This window comes from Solanum verrucosum, unplaced genomic scaffold (assembly GCF_900185275.1).
Source record: "Solanum verrucosum unplaced genomic scaffold, falcon-dt-bn FXZP01000261.1, whole genome shotgun sequence".
Classification (NCBI taxonomy): domain Eukaryota; kingdom Viridiplantae; phylum Streptophyta; class Magnoliopsida; order Solanales; family Solanaceae; genus Solanum; species Solanum verrucosum.
Genome location: NW_026019969.1, coordinates 7,260,828 through 7,278,265, shown reverse-complemented (window position 1 = coordinate 7,278,265; position 17,438 = coordinate 7,260,828). Strand labels below are relative to the sequence as shown.

Sequence of the window (17,438 nt, the reverse complement as noted above, 5' to 3'; positions counted from 1 at the left end):
TTTTTTGACTTTAGAGTTTTTTAAAAATTATATAGGGGTATATATTTAATCTTCTAATTTATATAGACAAAATAATAAGTAAAGAATATATATATATTTTAATTGATTAGGCCCAATAAAGATGCATCAGAGGGTTGATTAGGCGTCGCTTATGCGACTATCCCCCACCACATCGGATAAGAAAGAGATGGGTACTGATCTTCTAATTATATGAGCTTTCTAATTGTGGGCTAGCTTTCGAAAATGAATTTGACTCAAGATTTAATTTAATTTGTACGGCGAAAAATATAGTATCTCTAATGTTTTGGTTAAAAAATTACAAATGAATGGACATATTTAGTATTTTTTATTTTCTTATTTACTCAATAGATTCGTACATGAATTATGAAATCAATGGAAGATTAATTTAGATATAGAGGCGTTTGATCATTCGATATCATATTACGATATGAAATTGTGAGATAAAATCAACATTATGATTTCATATCATGAGCATATTCTTTAAAAACCATGATAGGTGAATTCTTTATCATGATTTGAGATTTTTTAAAATAAAAAAATTGACCCATAAGTTTATATTTTGTTAAAACAACCCCACATTTATATCTATTAGCCATTTATTTCATATGTAAATAAAATTTATAATCATATCATTACTTTTTAAAAATTATTATCCCCACCAACATAAAATTTATTATTACTTTAAATCAATTCCTACTTTATCATTTATATTCATCAAGTTCATTATCAAATTTATTTATCAACCAAATTTATTACTAGTACTTTAATGTTTAATAAAAAAAATTCATCTATATTAAGTAAAAAAGACTGATCACAATGCTTATAATAATTTATTATGCAATTTATAAAAAAAAATTATTTGGTAAGATTGAATAAATAATTGAGACTATTATAATAGTCTTACAACTTATGAGAATCTTATGTTTATGATAAATATACAACATAAAAACTCCAAAATTGCATGACCAAACAAACTTCAACTCCATCTCATAATTTCATATCATGATTTTTTATCATAATTTTATATCGCATAGGCAAACGGGCCTAAGTTTTTTATGACTTTAGAGAATAGAACTGATCGAATGGTCTAGTGAGTAGTGTCTATATAAACAGCATATATATTTATTGGAATAAATAGATCTTATGTCTACATGTTCTTCTGACCCACGACATATTTTCAGTTTTTGGAATATTTTAGTGGAAAAATACCTAAATTGTAGAAGCAAAAATATTATATTTAACTATTTTCCCTTTGTCATTCGAACTAATTATCTTTTAAGATTAAAAATTAAGATATTTATCATTAGAACAACTCTTTATTTTCAATATTTACTCTGTGATTCGAACTAATTATCTTAAGATTAAAATTTAGGATATTTACCATTAGAACAACTCTCTATTGCCAATATTTACTATATTAAAGGGGCATGAAAGCTGAAAAAAGAAATTAACATGAACCTAAATTAAATGATACGCATGGCACCTTTTAATTGGGTTTGTCCAATTAAACTATTCTTAATCTTTTTTTTTTGTTAATATATAGTAATTATATCTCAAACAAGTAACTAGATACAAGTTGTGATAATTAAGACAGTGAATTTTAATGGGGGCCTTCCCCCCTTTTTTTTTGTTCGATTCCTTTTTTTCTTCACCGCTTCTTGGCTTCTCCCAAGTAATAATTACTTTCACATTTGCTATGGCATCTTTGAAATTTTGAATATGGTTTTACACCGCATATTATTTGTCTGAGGGCTTTTTGCTATACTTCAAACAACAATATTAAGGAATTAATAAGTCGTTCGTAAAGTTGACAGGTGGAAATAGTTTTTTTCGAATTGAACAAGTTTAAAGAGGAATTTATATATATATATATGTTTCCTGTTTTAATTAAAGTTATTATGAAATGACCTATTCAATTTAATTTACTCTTTAACTAGTTTTGGCGTAAAATAAAATTTATCTGTTGAAATGTACAAGTTTATATTATATTATATGTTGCATTTAGTTTTTTACCCATAAATTACATGCTATGTATATTTATGATTGTCCCGATGTGTCAATTGGTTAATTATTATAATGATAATTGTGGTCATGATGAATTGGTTATGATAAACAAGTCTTTTTGTTCATGTTAACAATTAACATAATTGATGAATAAGATTGTTAGGATTAGATACTTCAGATCGTGATTATAATGTAAATTTTAACTTCATTAATCACTAAGATTATATATATATATATATATATATATATATATATATATATATATAAGAAACTTTTTAATTGAAAAACATGTTTGTTGGAGGTGGGATTCAAATGGATTATTGTTACACTTTCAACGATTAAATATATGTATATACAATAATTGTATAGTTTTCCACTTTTCTCTATCGTAAAAGATATGACTTAAATAAAAAATTGTTTTAGGCATAGTCAAATTGGTTAATTAAGTCACCTTTACAAGCTAAAGTATGACTTTTATATGTACCAAACACAGGTGTCCGTGCTAGGACGGTTACAATATCTATTATTTTTTTATTTTAATTTATGTTTTATAGATAGAATTTAGAAAATCAATTAAATTTTAATATAATTTTTAGATATTTTAATTTGTTAATTACTTTTTGTTTGCACAAATTTAATGTGAAGATGTCCATAATTAAAATATTTTTCGTCATCATTAGTTGATTTTTTACTCAGTAGTTTCAACATATAAATAAATATTATTGACATTCAAAATAATAAAGTTATAACTAAAGAATATGAATTTAAAAGTAAAAGTCATAGCTAAAATGAATTTCAAATTTTGAAAAAGTTATACACTAAATAAATTAAAGTAGAATAAAAAAAAGTATTTTTTTTTATAAATTTTTTTCTCAAAACACGCTGAGGCAGGCACATCGACAAAAACGTGCCTACTTCAGCATGAAGTCTCTCTTATATAATAAGAGAAAATACACTAATTTTAAATTAAAAGAATTATGTGCAATTATTAGTAAAGTGTGTAGACCCCAAATCATATAGTATCGGTTTATTTTATTTTTTCTGATACATTGATTTGAAAAGGACTGAACTGCGAATGACAGAAAAGAAAACTAAAAGAAGACTTCAATTATTGAATTAAAAAAGAGCATTGTAAAAATAGAAGATCAAATAATTGATCAATTCTTTGAGTCCCAAAACGGCAAAACGTCCTGTCACACATACAAAAAAAGCATAAATAAATTAACTTTTGGCAAGCTATTTTTTGTGAAAGAGATTTAACAATAAGGGTCATTTTAGCATTCTGCTAAAAAATATCTTCTTCATATTGCCTTTTTTGTGTGTGTGCCTCAGCCTACGGTGCATAAAAGCGTGTCTATTATTGTACTCAGAGTTGATTTAAAGTTTATGATGAATTCGAGATTCTAATTCTTTTAAGTTAGTAGGCGTTTGGAATGCGATACCATATCACGATATGGTATCGTGAGATGGAATCAGCGTTTGGATATGTAATTTTACGCTGATTCCATCTCATGATTCCATATCATGAGATGTGATTTCATATTCTCCAAAAACCATGATATGAAATTATATTGGAATTTCATATCATGATTTGAGATATTTTAATACAAAAATTGATCCACGAGTTTATATTTTGTTAAAACAACCCCACATTTATATCTACTAACCATTTATTTCATATGTAAATAAAATTTATAATCACATCATTACTTTTTAAAATTTATTATTCTCACCAACATATAGTCACTTTAACTCACACCAACCGATTGTTGAGTAATAAATTTATTTTATGGCCTTAATAAGTGCACATTTATATTTTATGGGTAAGTTATTAGTATTTAGTTACATATTTATTTTATGACTTTGCATTGTCTTGGAAGCACTATTTTTATTACTCTTACAAACATTATTTTTATGAAGTGCATTCTATAATGCTTCCAATTTATTTTATGTTCACTAAACTAATATTGATGTATTTTTTATTTGATAGGATTGTGTTGGTGCGATTGATGGAACATATATAAAAGGGCAGGTTCCTAAAATGATATGCAACAAACATATCGTAATCACAATGGAAGAACATCACAAAATGTCTTATCATTTAGAGGTTGAACATCATTTAGAGGCCGTGGAGGGAGTGGGGGTTGAACTTCATTTAGAGGCCGAATGTTAAGGGTAATCCGTTTAATATAAGTAATCTTGGGTAAGTGTTAAGGTTGGGTTATCTATGCTTGATCAACAAAAAATTCATTGAGGATTAGATTAGTGTAGTCATTTTGTATACCCAATTTTCCTCCACATTAAGTTTTTCAATGGTGTCTTTATAAAATTAATGGCATAAAGTCAAATTTTAATAAGAGACCTTACATATATAATCATAACAAAAATAATAATAATTAATGTAGAATTTCTTTTTCTGTTCTTACCTAGTACTTGTTTTTAATATAGTATTTTAAAATATATAAATTGCTTAACTTCACATACTAATATTATAATTTTTATAAAAGAAAAAAATAATTTTAGTTAATAAGATGCTAGCCATTTATTTTAAATATGTTAACTTGGATGTTATTGTAAAATCTTTATTTGTTAATATAAAGTTTAAGTTTCAATACAAATTAGTTTCTAAAATATTTTGCTAAAAATTAGATAGCTTTTCTTTCTTTCTTTCCTTTTTTTTATATAAATTTTGTATGTTTTACAATCTTCAATATTATTTTAAGTGAAATTACAATCATAAAATTCAGTATTAAAATGTTTTTTTGGCCTAAAACAAACAAACCTTTACTATTCTCATCCTTGAATCATCCCTTAAGTTGTCTTTGCTTTTACTATATTGTGAAGGGTGCACGGATCTTTAATCAGAGGTTATTGTCCCAAGCAGCTTAATTAGAGTATTTGTCCCAAAAAATTTGATCCACCCTTTCATGATTTTCTAACTCTATTATCAATGCAACAAAAGAGACATTGGCAATAGATTAAAGAAATTTAGTTGCAATTATGTTAATGTCATTGTATTTTGAATTATTAAATTTTTAACTGTATTTATATAGAGTATGAGTCATAAATAGTTATATTATATTATTAATGCTAAGTATAATATAGTGACAATTAATATAATCCAATAAATAATTATTACAAAATTTTTTATTTGTTGTAAGAGTTAATATCTCATATGGTCACTCAACTTTGAATAGTTGACTAAGAAAGTCACTCAACTTTGAATTGTTCACTTAGAAAGTCACTCAACTTTGTTTTATAACTCAAAAATCACTCAATTAAATATATTTAACTGCAATTGAGTTAATGTTATTGCATCTAGTGTCACTAAAATCTTTAGCGGCATTTATATAAAATGTTGGTTATAAATAGTCATATTATATTATTAATGCTAAGTACAATATAGTGGCAATTACATTAATCCGATAAATAATTACAACAAAATTCTTTATTTGTTGTTGTGATTGTACAAATATTCTCACAGATGTGGTTTGAGAGAAACTCTATGAATTTGTCCATGTTCCAATCACCATTGTTGATGAACATTTTGACAAGAAGTTTAGAGCCTTTGGAGATTTGGAACTTGATAGTCCGTTTACAAATCCAATTATCAACTAACAATTAATAACATTTACAATTTTAAATTCAAAACTACAAAGATATGAACTTGTGAAGAAGTACCACATTGGTGGTTAGTAGCCACCGGTTGAGTGGTCTGTTTCTATGGTCTTGGACAATTCTCGTCTCATGATTTAGTTTTGGTTAATTCTGATGATATCTGCTTCGACTCTAGATGATGATCATTAGATTTGGGTAATTGTAACTCCAAATCAACTGATTTATTCATGAACTGCTTCATCTTCTCTTTATTTACTTCAATATCCTCTGCATTTGTCTCCATCTTTTTGCCCCACAAAAATCCGTAAAGCCCAGCCACTACTATGATTGACCCTACAACTCTGATATATTTCAAAAAATGATCAAACAAATGCTAAATGTTTTACCAAGAAAATTATAATTAGCTTACAATATGAAAAGAAAGTATTTGGCTTTATATACTTACACTCCAAGGTACAATTTCTCACGAAGCAAAGTCCAACTGAGAAATGCAGAAATAACCAACAACAATGGATTGAACATCGAGACATATAAAGGACCTTTTTTCTCAATGCACCAAGAGCTCAGAAAATATGCAAATGATGTACTCACAACTCCCTGTTATCAACATCAACAAAAGAAAATTTTGAAATGAAAATCTAATTAATATATTTAGTTAGATATCATAGGACTAAAATAGACATTTATCAATTATTGAGGAATTAAAAATCGACATTTGTTTGTATTATATAGAAGAATGCAAGTTATAAAAGCAAAAAGAGTCATACATTATAGACGACAGAGATAGCTCTAATGGGATTTAAAGCCCATTCAGAAAGTTTTGGAACGACACAAAATCCAATAATGACACTCTCCACACTTGCCATTAAGCACATCAACGTTATGCATGTATATGGAGCTGCATACTTCTCACTTACCCTTCCCTAATTAACCAAAAAACAGCAAAAAATTATGTGTTTACATCACATCAATCAATAAGCATATTATCTTGAATACGCATAATTATTCTATAATCATGATTAATCAATAAGTGTTACCTGAATGATTAACCAAATGGCATAAGTGAGACTGGCCATTATAAGTAAAAAAGGTCCTAAAAAGAAGTTGGAATGGGAAGAATTGACATCTTTGCCTGTATTTTCTTCATATTTCCAGTGAAATCCTAATTGACCAATAACAACTTTTCCATGATATAATGACAATAACATTGCACCTCCAACACAAACTATTGTCCCCCAAAACTTGGCTTGTCCTGCTATACTTCTTAATCCCATTTTTTCAACCCTGCACCCACAAAATTAAAGTTATTTACACCAATTTATTTATTTATCATGTTCCAAATTGATTATTATTTTTTTAACTTTTGAATTGTAGAGAAATTAATAAATTTACCCCAAGGGTACTGCTATGATAAAGGTGAAAGCTGGGATTAGATTATCAATAGCGGAAGCAATTGTTGGAGTTGAATTATTTAACCCAATAAAATATGCATATTGGTTCGCCGTTATCCTGCATATTTCACGATTTGAAAAAAGAGTAACAGTGAGTTATAATTAGGATGTATGATAACAACAATAATATATTAATCTCAAACAAGTTATAGTCGTTAAATATGAATTATGATCTCTAATTTTTTATTTATAAAATTTGAAATTTTATGACAATGACTACCTTACCCGAAAATAGAACACAAAAATATCTGAAAAAGTATAGAGCGTGTCATCTTGGGTCTACTTTTCCTGTCACAAGATGAGGAAATAAGAGAAATATAATTAACAAACCAAAAATAAATAAAAAGAATGTGATAAAAGATTATATGTTATCGTGTTAGGATCGAAATAATATGGTGTAATGCGGAAGCTAGCAAAGTAAACCTCGAAAGACCATGAGTAATAAAACAAACGAGAAATAGACCAAAAGACACAAAGATTTAATGTGGTTCGGTCAATCGACTTACGTCCACAAAGGAGATGAGCAATCCACTATATAAATATGAGAGTACAAACTATAGAGAGAAACAACCTCAACCAATTCACTGGGAATACATGGGAGGCTCACACAAGTGATAATAATAACGTATCAAGCTTGTGTCCCACAAATTCTCCCCATAACCAAAACTCTCAAAGCCCTCAAGACTACATTGTGAATGTTGATTACGTTAGAAGGAGCATGCATCTATTTATAGAGTCCTAAACATTTTCCTATAAAACTTTTTCCTAAAAGGACTAGCCAATCCAAAACTTTTCCTAAAAGAAAAACCTATTTATGGTAAGAAATCAGGGAAAATAAAACTCAACATATCGATCTCCAATTGGAGGGACAAAAAAAGTAGGGAAAATTGTATATAATAGCAAGCTACGAATTCATATTAAATGTTATAAATATGCTTTGATTTAATTGTACCCTATAGCAAACTATTGCTATTTTCGTCACTCTCCCTGGTGGAATCTCACTCGCTACTCTCGTATGGTGGCAGTCTCGCTCTCCTCTCTCACTTTATACAAAAACGCAAATGTATAAAATGTATTTGTGTTTGTATAAAGCGAGAGAAAATTTTATATATACATATATTTTCGTTCCCCTCTCTCCCCTCTCCCAGATCTCGCTCGCCACTCTCCCAGATCTCGCTCGCCACTCTCCCAGATCTCGCTCGCCACTCTCCCAAATCTCGCTCGCTCACTCACCTCTCTCACTTTATACAAACAGAAACAAAATGTATAAATTGCACTTCTGTTTGTATAAAGCAAGAGAAAATTGTATATATACATATATTTTTGTTCCCCTCTCTCCCCTCTCCCAGATCTCGCTCGCCACTCTCCCAGATCTCACTCGCTCACTCGCCTCTCTCACTTTATACAAATAGAAACAAAATGTATAAATTGCACTTCTGTTTGTATAAAGCTAGAGAAAATTGTATATACATATGTAAATACATATATCTTCGTCCTATACACTTATAATTATATAATACAAATATTTTCCTGCCCAATTTTTTTTTGCCTTTCTCTCTTTCTCGTTTTATACATACACAGATTATACAATTGATCTTTTGTATACAACTGTTTTCTTTGTATATGTATAGCGAATTATACAACTGTTTTTTTTTGTATATGTATAGCGAATTATACATATATATATTTGCTATGGAGCGCAATTATACAAACTTTATTATAGCATATAAATATAAATTTTGTGTTTGCTATATGTGAAAGTTGCTCAAAAAAGTATACACGTCTATTTAATTTGCCAAGGAAAGAAAATTCATCGTTCATTCTTTCAATTTGTTTACTATATATAGTTAATGGGTCAAAATTTTTAAAAACTCCCTTATGAATAAATTAAATACAAGTAAAAATATATTAATTTGTTTTGTAATAGACAAAACTCAAAAGTATAATATTGCCAAATAAATTGTAAGGAGAAACTAAAAAAGCAAACATCCTAAAGATATAATAAAATGTAACAAGAGCAGAAAACAACAAAACAAAAAAGCAAAAGGAGTAGTGCTACTAGAAAAAGTATTGTTGATCAATCAGAAAACGGACAAAAGAGAAATACTCCTCCGTCCCAAACAAGTTATACATTCTTCATTTTTACTCCCTCCGTCCACTTTTATTTGTCATTTTGTGTTTTTCAAAAGTCAATTTGACTAATTTTTAAAGTTAAGTTAGATTACATTAATTCGATATTTTTTTAAAAAAAAAATTAGATATTCAAAAACTATACGAAAATTACTATAAGTTGCAATTTTTTGCATATCAATATGATGAAAAAATATATCGTAAAATGTTGGTCAAAGTTCTTATAGTTTGACTCTAAAAAAGGAAACCATGACAATTAAAAGTGGACGGAGAGAGTACTTTTTTAACCTTTTTAAAAATATATATAAAAAAAATTAATTTTATCTTGATTTTGTATATTAACAACTAATTTTAGATAACTATTTATAGCATGGATAATTAATAGAGTATGGAAGGGAGAGTAACAAATAATTTGTTACTAAAGAATTTTCAGTAAATAATTTGTTATTTCCAAATTCGAAATTGAATAACCGACTAACTAAAGCGTAAGTACTCTTAATTTAACAAACAACTCCTAATAAATAATTCTTTAAAAAGAATGACAAGTTCTAACAAAAGTCATCTGGTTGAATATGATCTATAGAAAAAAATAAAAATAAAGCATCAATATCATTTCTTCATTATAAATTAAAATCTTCTTCGAATTTGAACTTGATGCACAAATAGATATTTAAAAATTATATAAAAATTTAATTGGCTCTCTTAGTTTCATCTATATCACATAAATTGAAACAAATGAAATAACATATATTGATACTTATATCTAGTCTTAGTAATAATAAGAAGTAGAAGCTAGCTTGAGCGGCTGAATCAAATAATTATCATATACTCCCTCCTTTATTTTTATTAGTCCATTATATTAGAAATTAGTTCATTTTTACTTGTTTAATTTGAAAAATCAAGAGATGATTTATCATTTTATACTTACTTTACCCTTATTATTAAAGTACTATATATTTCTCAATGCATTTTTTTAATACACAGTGTATATAATTAACTTATTTTAATTAATTATTTCAAAAAACAAAAAAAACAAAGGTGTACCTTTCTAAGAAATAAGCAAAGGGAGCAATGGAGATGGTGGCAAAAATAGGCTTATATGCTGACTGAACGAAAGGATCCATCCCACTATCCATCACTAATTTTGTTATTATTATCATTCCAGCAAACGCAACTTGAACAATCACCATTACCATAAAAATCATTAATTCGTTCCTCATTTTCTTCTTTCTTGAATCTTGATCGATTACTCAAATTAACACTTCTAATTCAATGGATAATTGGTGTTTGAAATTTTTATAGGATATATGGTGGGTGACCTAGCTAGGGAGGAAGGAGAAGAAAATAATGTTAGTAGATATTTTCTAAATGACTACATATATACACATGTATATATAATAATAATAATATTAAATATACATTGCATGTTATGGAGTACTCGCATGTTATGCACTTGTTATCATAAAAAAGTTTGATAAGCGTGATTAAAGTCATCTCCCATAAAAAAAAGAACTTTATATTATATGTTTATATATAATTAAGTTGCCCTTTAAATTATTAGTCCAAAAAAATTATCTACACTTTTGTTTCCTGACGACATATCCTTGTTAAATTTTGCTTAAGTGAAATGTTAACGTGAATAAACTGTACATATTGATCTACAAAAAATTTAGGATCGAGAATAAACTGTACACATTGATCGACCAAAAATATGTATATACAATAAATTGTCTGATTTTTGCTCTTATAAAAGGGAGCTGTGATTCAAATAAAATTTAATTTGTTTAGGGCATAGTCAAATTGGTCTAGGTAACCTTCATAAAAAAAAATGAAGTATGATCACGTTTATAAGAAAATAGATTAATTTTAATTTTTAATATGACGAATTAAATTTGAGATGAAGAAAATATGTGCAATTATCATAAAGGATCAACCCTAAACAATATAGTATCACTTTATTTTGTGATATCGTATGGGTTTGAAAGAACATAATCATGATGAACCACTCAAAATAGAAATTAAAGTTATCGATCATGTTGATACAGTATACATATTTATAGTTTAAGACAGAGGCGAACCAAAGATTTGAAGATTGGGGTGCACCACTATCTTTTAGTTTTTTGGTTATTGAAGGCAAAAAAAATAGGAAAAAAAATGTTATCTGTGCTGGACTCGAAACCACAACGTGGTGGGTTAAAACTGCAACTTTAACCAACTCGCCTGGATGAATTTTAGGTTAGTAAAGTGCACAATTATATATATAATCTTACTTAAGGTGTCTATACATATATATAATTTTGTTTCTAAAAGTTATCGAGTGCACGTGCACCCTCACGGATCAATGTAGGTCCTCCTCTGGTTTAAGATCACACTATTTAAAATTATTCTTTACTTTATTAAATTTTGTGTCAGACAAATTAATACGAAAAAACTGAAAATAGAGGGAGCAATAATTGTTATTTATATATGTTCCAAATGAGAATTAAAAGAAGACGCTAACTAATTATTGAATAAAAGATCATTGTAAATTAAAGTAAGAAGATCAAATAATTGATCAATGCTTTGATCAGTGGAAATTGAGTCCCCAACGACATGTCACAAAAAAAGCATAAATAAATAACTTTTGTTTCAACTTTGCCAATCTTTTTGTTAAAAAGGTTTAACAAACAGCAATAATAAGGGCCATTTTAGCTTTCTATTTATAATCGAATATAAGTAAGTGACGTTATACTCCTCTTTAGGTACTCAACTAGTACTATAATTTAAAACATGACGCAAATAATTTTGTTGCCTTTTAATAGCATTCAATAGTTACATGGAAAAAAATAGTTTTTGCAAAATCGAAATTTTATTAAAAATATTCAAAATAAAATATGTAATATAAAAAATTATATAACTTTTGACTTGCATATATTATATAATTTTTCAATGAAGGTCGCTTAACTGATCATCCTTTCATCTATAAGTAGGGGCGTATCCAGCAAATCTACGTAATGATTTGTACTTATGAGGTCAAATTTTGGTTTAATAAATATATATACAAGTATTGATACATTTTGAATCAATTTAAAAGTTTAGTATAGTGGTTAAGTTATTGTGAAAAAATCCTTGAGATCGTGTGTTCTTTAATTCTACTAGCCTCATGATAATTATATTTTTTTACTACAACCATCAACACCCCTTAATGATATTTTTTACTACAATCATTAATATTCTTAATGATAATCCTAGATCCGCTACTGTCTTGTCTGTAAGGCTTTGTTGCGCCTGAAAGTGTGCAATAAAGTAAGGTATTAAACGCAATTGCCATACTTATGTACCCGTTAAAGTACTTTAACGGCCAGAATTTTGAACCTTTTTTTTCTGCTCAATTGCCATTTCATGCAGATTCAAGAGCCTCGATATAGCAAGCTATCGTGAAGGACTCTCTCAAAAGAAGGTTAAATTAATATCATGTGGGTCGATATATCACGTATTTATTATTAATTTTGACATAAATCATGATGTTAGACTAAAACCATCCAAGTAAGGATTTATTTATTATATGTTGTAGAGGAATAGAATCCGTCAATAGTGTAAAACTACGACGTAGTGGAATTCTTTCTTTTGGTTTATTTTCCACTTCTTTATTTTCCCACTAGAAAGTAGTGCTTTATAAATTAAGCCTTCTTTATTTTGAGAATATAAAAGATGAAGAAAAACAAGAAGGAAAAACAAATTGCATGATCTTCTAAGTCCACCTTAAATTTGAATAAGAGAACATAATCTCCCAAAGATCTCAAATTTTATTTTAAAAATTCATGTTTTATTATTGTTATTTTGAACTATTTTTATAAAAAGATCCGTATAGCTAAATTCAAGATAATATTTTTAATGGACTAAAAAGTAAATCTACGAAAAAGGGATAATACCCATCTTTTGTTTATAAAGTTTATGAATAATCATTTCTAGACAAGTTTTAGACCTCTACGAAAATTGTACTGCTTTACACATCAATCTTGTTTTGAGGTGTTACTATCATGAATCAATTTTCTCATTATTAATTTCAAATAGTAATACTTTATACGTAAGGAGGAACAAGCTAATTATTTCATGAAAAAATTGAGCCTTATTTGAAACTAGTTAATCAAACAGCGCTTCGCGCGGTCATATTTTTCTATATTAATTGATATAAAAAAATTAAGAAATTGCAATACTAAAATATATATATGAAAAAATCAAAAAAAAAATAACAATAAAAGAAAAAAATAATAGAATTAAATTAGTTTCAAGAAACATAAGAAGAGAGTTATATTTTTTCCTTGGAACAATACAAAAACATATTTCTTTATGCGCCAATTTTATATGCGTTGCTATCTCATTTTTGGATGTTTTAAATTATTTATGTTATTTCACTAATAATTTCCTTTATATAATACTATTTATGTTTATATATTTATTTAACCATATAAATTTAGAGTTCATGTAATTTTTCTTACTTATAATTTAAAATTTTCACAATTATTACTTTAAAATATGAGCATATCAATTTGTTTAATTGATAAAATTAATAGCTTAAACTTTTTGTTATATATCTACACAAAACTTTCATATGAAAGGCATAAAAATTAATATTTTGTAAAAAATTTACATTAAAAATTAGAAATAATAAATACACAACAGAGCTCAAATATCAATTTTGTATAGAAATTAAATAAACTATGTAATCCAAACACTACATAAAGATGAAGAAGTTAAAAACGAATATCAATGATTTCAAATATCAATATGTAGATGAGTTTTGATTTTCAATAAAGAATATGAAAAATTTCGACAATAAATAATAATAATTGTAACTTTTATTCTTATAAACTAATAAAATAAATAAGAAAATAGAGAAAAAATAATTTTTTTAGCTAGTGCAATATTTTTTTAGTGTCAGCTTTAATCATGGGATCATCATGAAACGTTATAAATATAAATGGATGTTAGAATATATTTTTTTGGAGAGTTACACCTTTTCATTTTTAAAATTTATTTATTAAACAATTATCTTATTCTTTAATTGTCTAATTATGTAAATATTTTTTAGATGATTGAGAATTAGATAAAAAGAGAAATCTCATAATTAGAAAAGTTAAAGGGATGGATTAACTTTTTTCAAGCTATTTGAAATGATATTTCATTAGACTACTCTATTTTAATAAATTTTCATTCGTTAAGGAGAAAATGAAAGATTTGAGTGATAAATATTTTGCCTTTAAATTTACAATAAATAACAGGAATAAGTGGAGTAGTAAAATTTGAGGCATTTAAATTCTTATAATAAATAATAGAAATTAATGAAGGGAATAGTAATTGACACAATTTTTAATAGTAATTATTAATAGAAATATAATGAAAATTACAACAATAAAAAAATAAAAAAATAAATAAGGATCATTGGCCAAAGAGAGGTGTCAAATCATTTTTTAAATATTTTAGCTTTATATATATAGATACATATAGATTTTTTATTCTGATTGGAGAATGAAAGGTTGGAGTTAAATATTTAGGCCTTTAAATTTACAATAAATAATAGGAATAAGTAGAATAATAAATTTTGAGACACTTAAGTTTTTACCATATATAAAAGAAATAAATGGAGAGAGTAATAATTGACACTTTTTTAATAATAATAATAATAATAAATTAAAATATAGTGAAATTTATCAAAAATAATAAGTTAAAAAATAAATAGAATATTTGTCTTCTTTTTTTTAAAACAAAAGTATTGCATATAATGCTTGTAGTTTCTTTAGTTTTTCATTAGAATTATACAAATACTCAAGTTTGTTGTCAATTTTTTTAATTCATTGCTTGGATAACATTTTTTTTTTCTTTTTGTAAGTTATCAAATTTCCGCTCTTTAAAATGCTTCTAATCTTAGTGTCGTATTTAGGAATGCACTTCGGCATACAAATAAACAGTAACATCGAGTACATAATGTTCGTTTTAGAAAGTTACAAAAAATTGTCATAATAAAAATTTAGAAGAACTAACCATAATTTAACCTAATGAATTATGTATGTACAACTATAGTCATATAAAAGAAAAAGAAAAACAAATCTTTATATTTTAAGTTCTTCAATAAAGTACATAAATGAAATATACAAAATAGGAAAGAAAAACTAAAAAGATCAAATTGCCATAATAATAATTTTATTGTAAGACTCTAGATGTACATTATCTTCTTCCAAAATTCACAATTTTCTTTACTTTTGTATCTTCCTCAACTTTCTTCTTCACCCTACAAGCATAAATAGTATTTTATGAAATTGTTAGTTACTCCATTATTTTATTTGGATTGAGTTTATTCAATTTAGTTTCAAAGATTAGTTAAATGACTAAACAAAATAAATAATATCACATAAATTTAAAGTAAAAAAATATAATTTAAAAAATTAAAAGAAGTATTTTTACCCATAGATTCTTTACGACTTTGTTGAAAGCAACCATATGATGTGATGATTAGCATTTCTTCCTCACCCTCCCTAATGTATGATATGGCAATGGAGAAGTGAAAGAATAACTTTGAATGAAATTTTTCTTGCTACAAAATATGAATTTATATAGAAAAAGAGGAGGAATATCATAAGGTGTCATAAAGTAATAAATTTAATTTTGGGGGTTATGAAGATTAAAAAAAAAAAGTTATGAAAATTATTAAGATTATAAGTTGAAGAGGTATGAGTTATTGATAGTTTTATTTTATTTTATTAAAGATATTAAATATATATTATAGTGGTAGGTGAAAAGTTGAGTAATTGAATGTGAAGATTTTTTGAGATATTAAAAATAAAATACTTAAATAATGAAGAAAAAATGGTAAAAAAAAGAAGTGAAAAAGACAAATATGAATGGAGGCCATAGAGATGTGTCACATCACATTCTCTATGTTTCTCCTATATATATAAACTAGACATCGAAGCTTGTGCTAGCACGGGCCCAATATGTATCATTTTTTGTTTCAATTTATGTGACAAAGACAAAATTAAAGAGTTAATCAAACTTTAATATTAATTTAAAATAGTTTAAATTTTTAATTATTGTTAACTATGGTAAAAAAATAATTATGTCTTTTAACATTCTAAATTGCTAATTATTGTTGTACGATTTGTAATATCTTTTACGCAATTTTGAAATAATAAAGGTTATTTCTTCTTTCTCAATTTATGTGGTACTAATAAAATTTCGAGATTCAATCAATTTTTTTTGTCTTTAAAATATTCTATTGTTAATTACTGTAAATTATTGTACTTTCTAAGTAATTTTCAAATAATATATATTATTTCATTTGTCCAATTTATGTGTCACCGATAAAATTTGAAGAGTTAATCAGATCTTTTACATATTTTTATAATTATTGTGATTTATAATATTTTATATAATTATTTTAAAAAAATTAAACAACAAACAAAACGAATTCATCATAGGAAAATTACCAAAGCATCCTTGAATACATCAATAATGAGTCCCACTTTTTGTTTAAAAAAATATGCATATTGGGAGGATATTTTTGTCCAAAGTGGAAATAGAATAAGTATAAAACATTAAAGTCTTTTAAAATTTTAAATTGTTAATTCTTATTGTATGATTTGTAATACTTTTACGCCATTTTCAAATAATACAGGTCATTTCTTCTTTCTAAATTTATGTAGTACTAAAAAATTTTTGAGATTCAATCAATTTTTTTTTCTTTGAAATATTTCTAGCTGTTAATTACTGTAATTTATAGTACTTTCTAAGAAATTTTCAAATAATATATATTATTTCATTTGTCCCAATTTATGTGTCACCGGTAAAATTTGAAGAGTCAATCAGATCATTTATATATTTTTATATCTTTTAAATATTTAAGTAATTAATTATCGTGATTCATAATATTTTATAGAATTATTTAGTATAGTAAAATAAATTTAAAAGAAACAAACAAAACGAATTCATCATAAGAAATTACCAAAGCATCCTTGAATACATCAATAATGGGTCCGACTTTTTGTTTTTAAGAAATTGCACATTCGAAGGATATTTTTGTCCAAAGTGGAAATATTGTGTAAAAATGTGTATTTATTGTGATTTTGAATGTTTTGTGGGGTTGAGTTCCAAAGCCATGCAGCACCTATGTATTTGTCCGCGTGCACAACATCCATGCATTTGCATGTAATTACCAAAACAAGTGCTCTCGCGAAACAC

General features: G+C 26.2%; 1 protein-coding gene across 1 annotated transcript; it reads right to left on the bottom strand.

Moving 5' to 3' along the window:
• Window positions 1-5,770: 5,770 nt before the first annotated feature.
• LOC125816774 (WAT1-related protein At1g09380-like) lies at window positions 5,771-10,503 on the bottom strand. The gene is made up of 7 exons (XM_049496398.1): window positions 10,269-10,503; window positions 7,320-7,382; window positions 7,036-7,152; window positions 6,681-6,927; window positions 6,411-6,566; window positions 6,089-6,240; window positions 5,771-5,984 (listed from the first exon to the last, which is right to left on the bottom strand). The coding sequence occupies exons 1-7, from the start codon at window positions 10,442-10,444 to the stop codon at window positions 5,771-5,773; spliced, it is 1,125 nt and encodes a 374-aa protein (XP_049352355.1). The 5' UTR covers window positions 10,445-10,503.
• Between the last annotated feature and the right edge of the window lie 6,935 nt (window positions 10,504-17,438).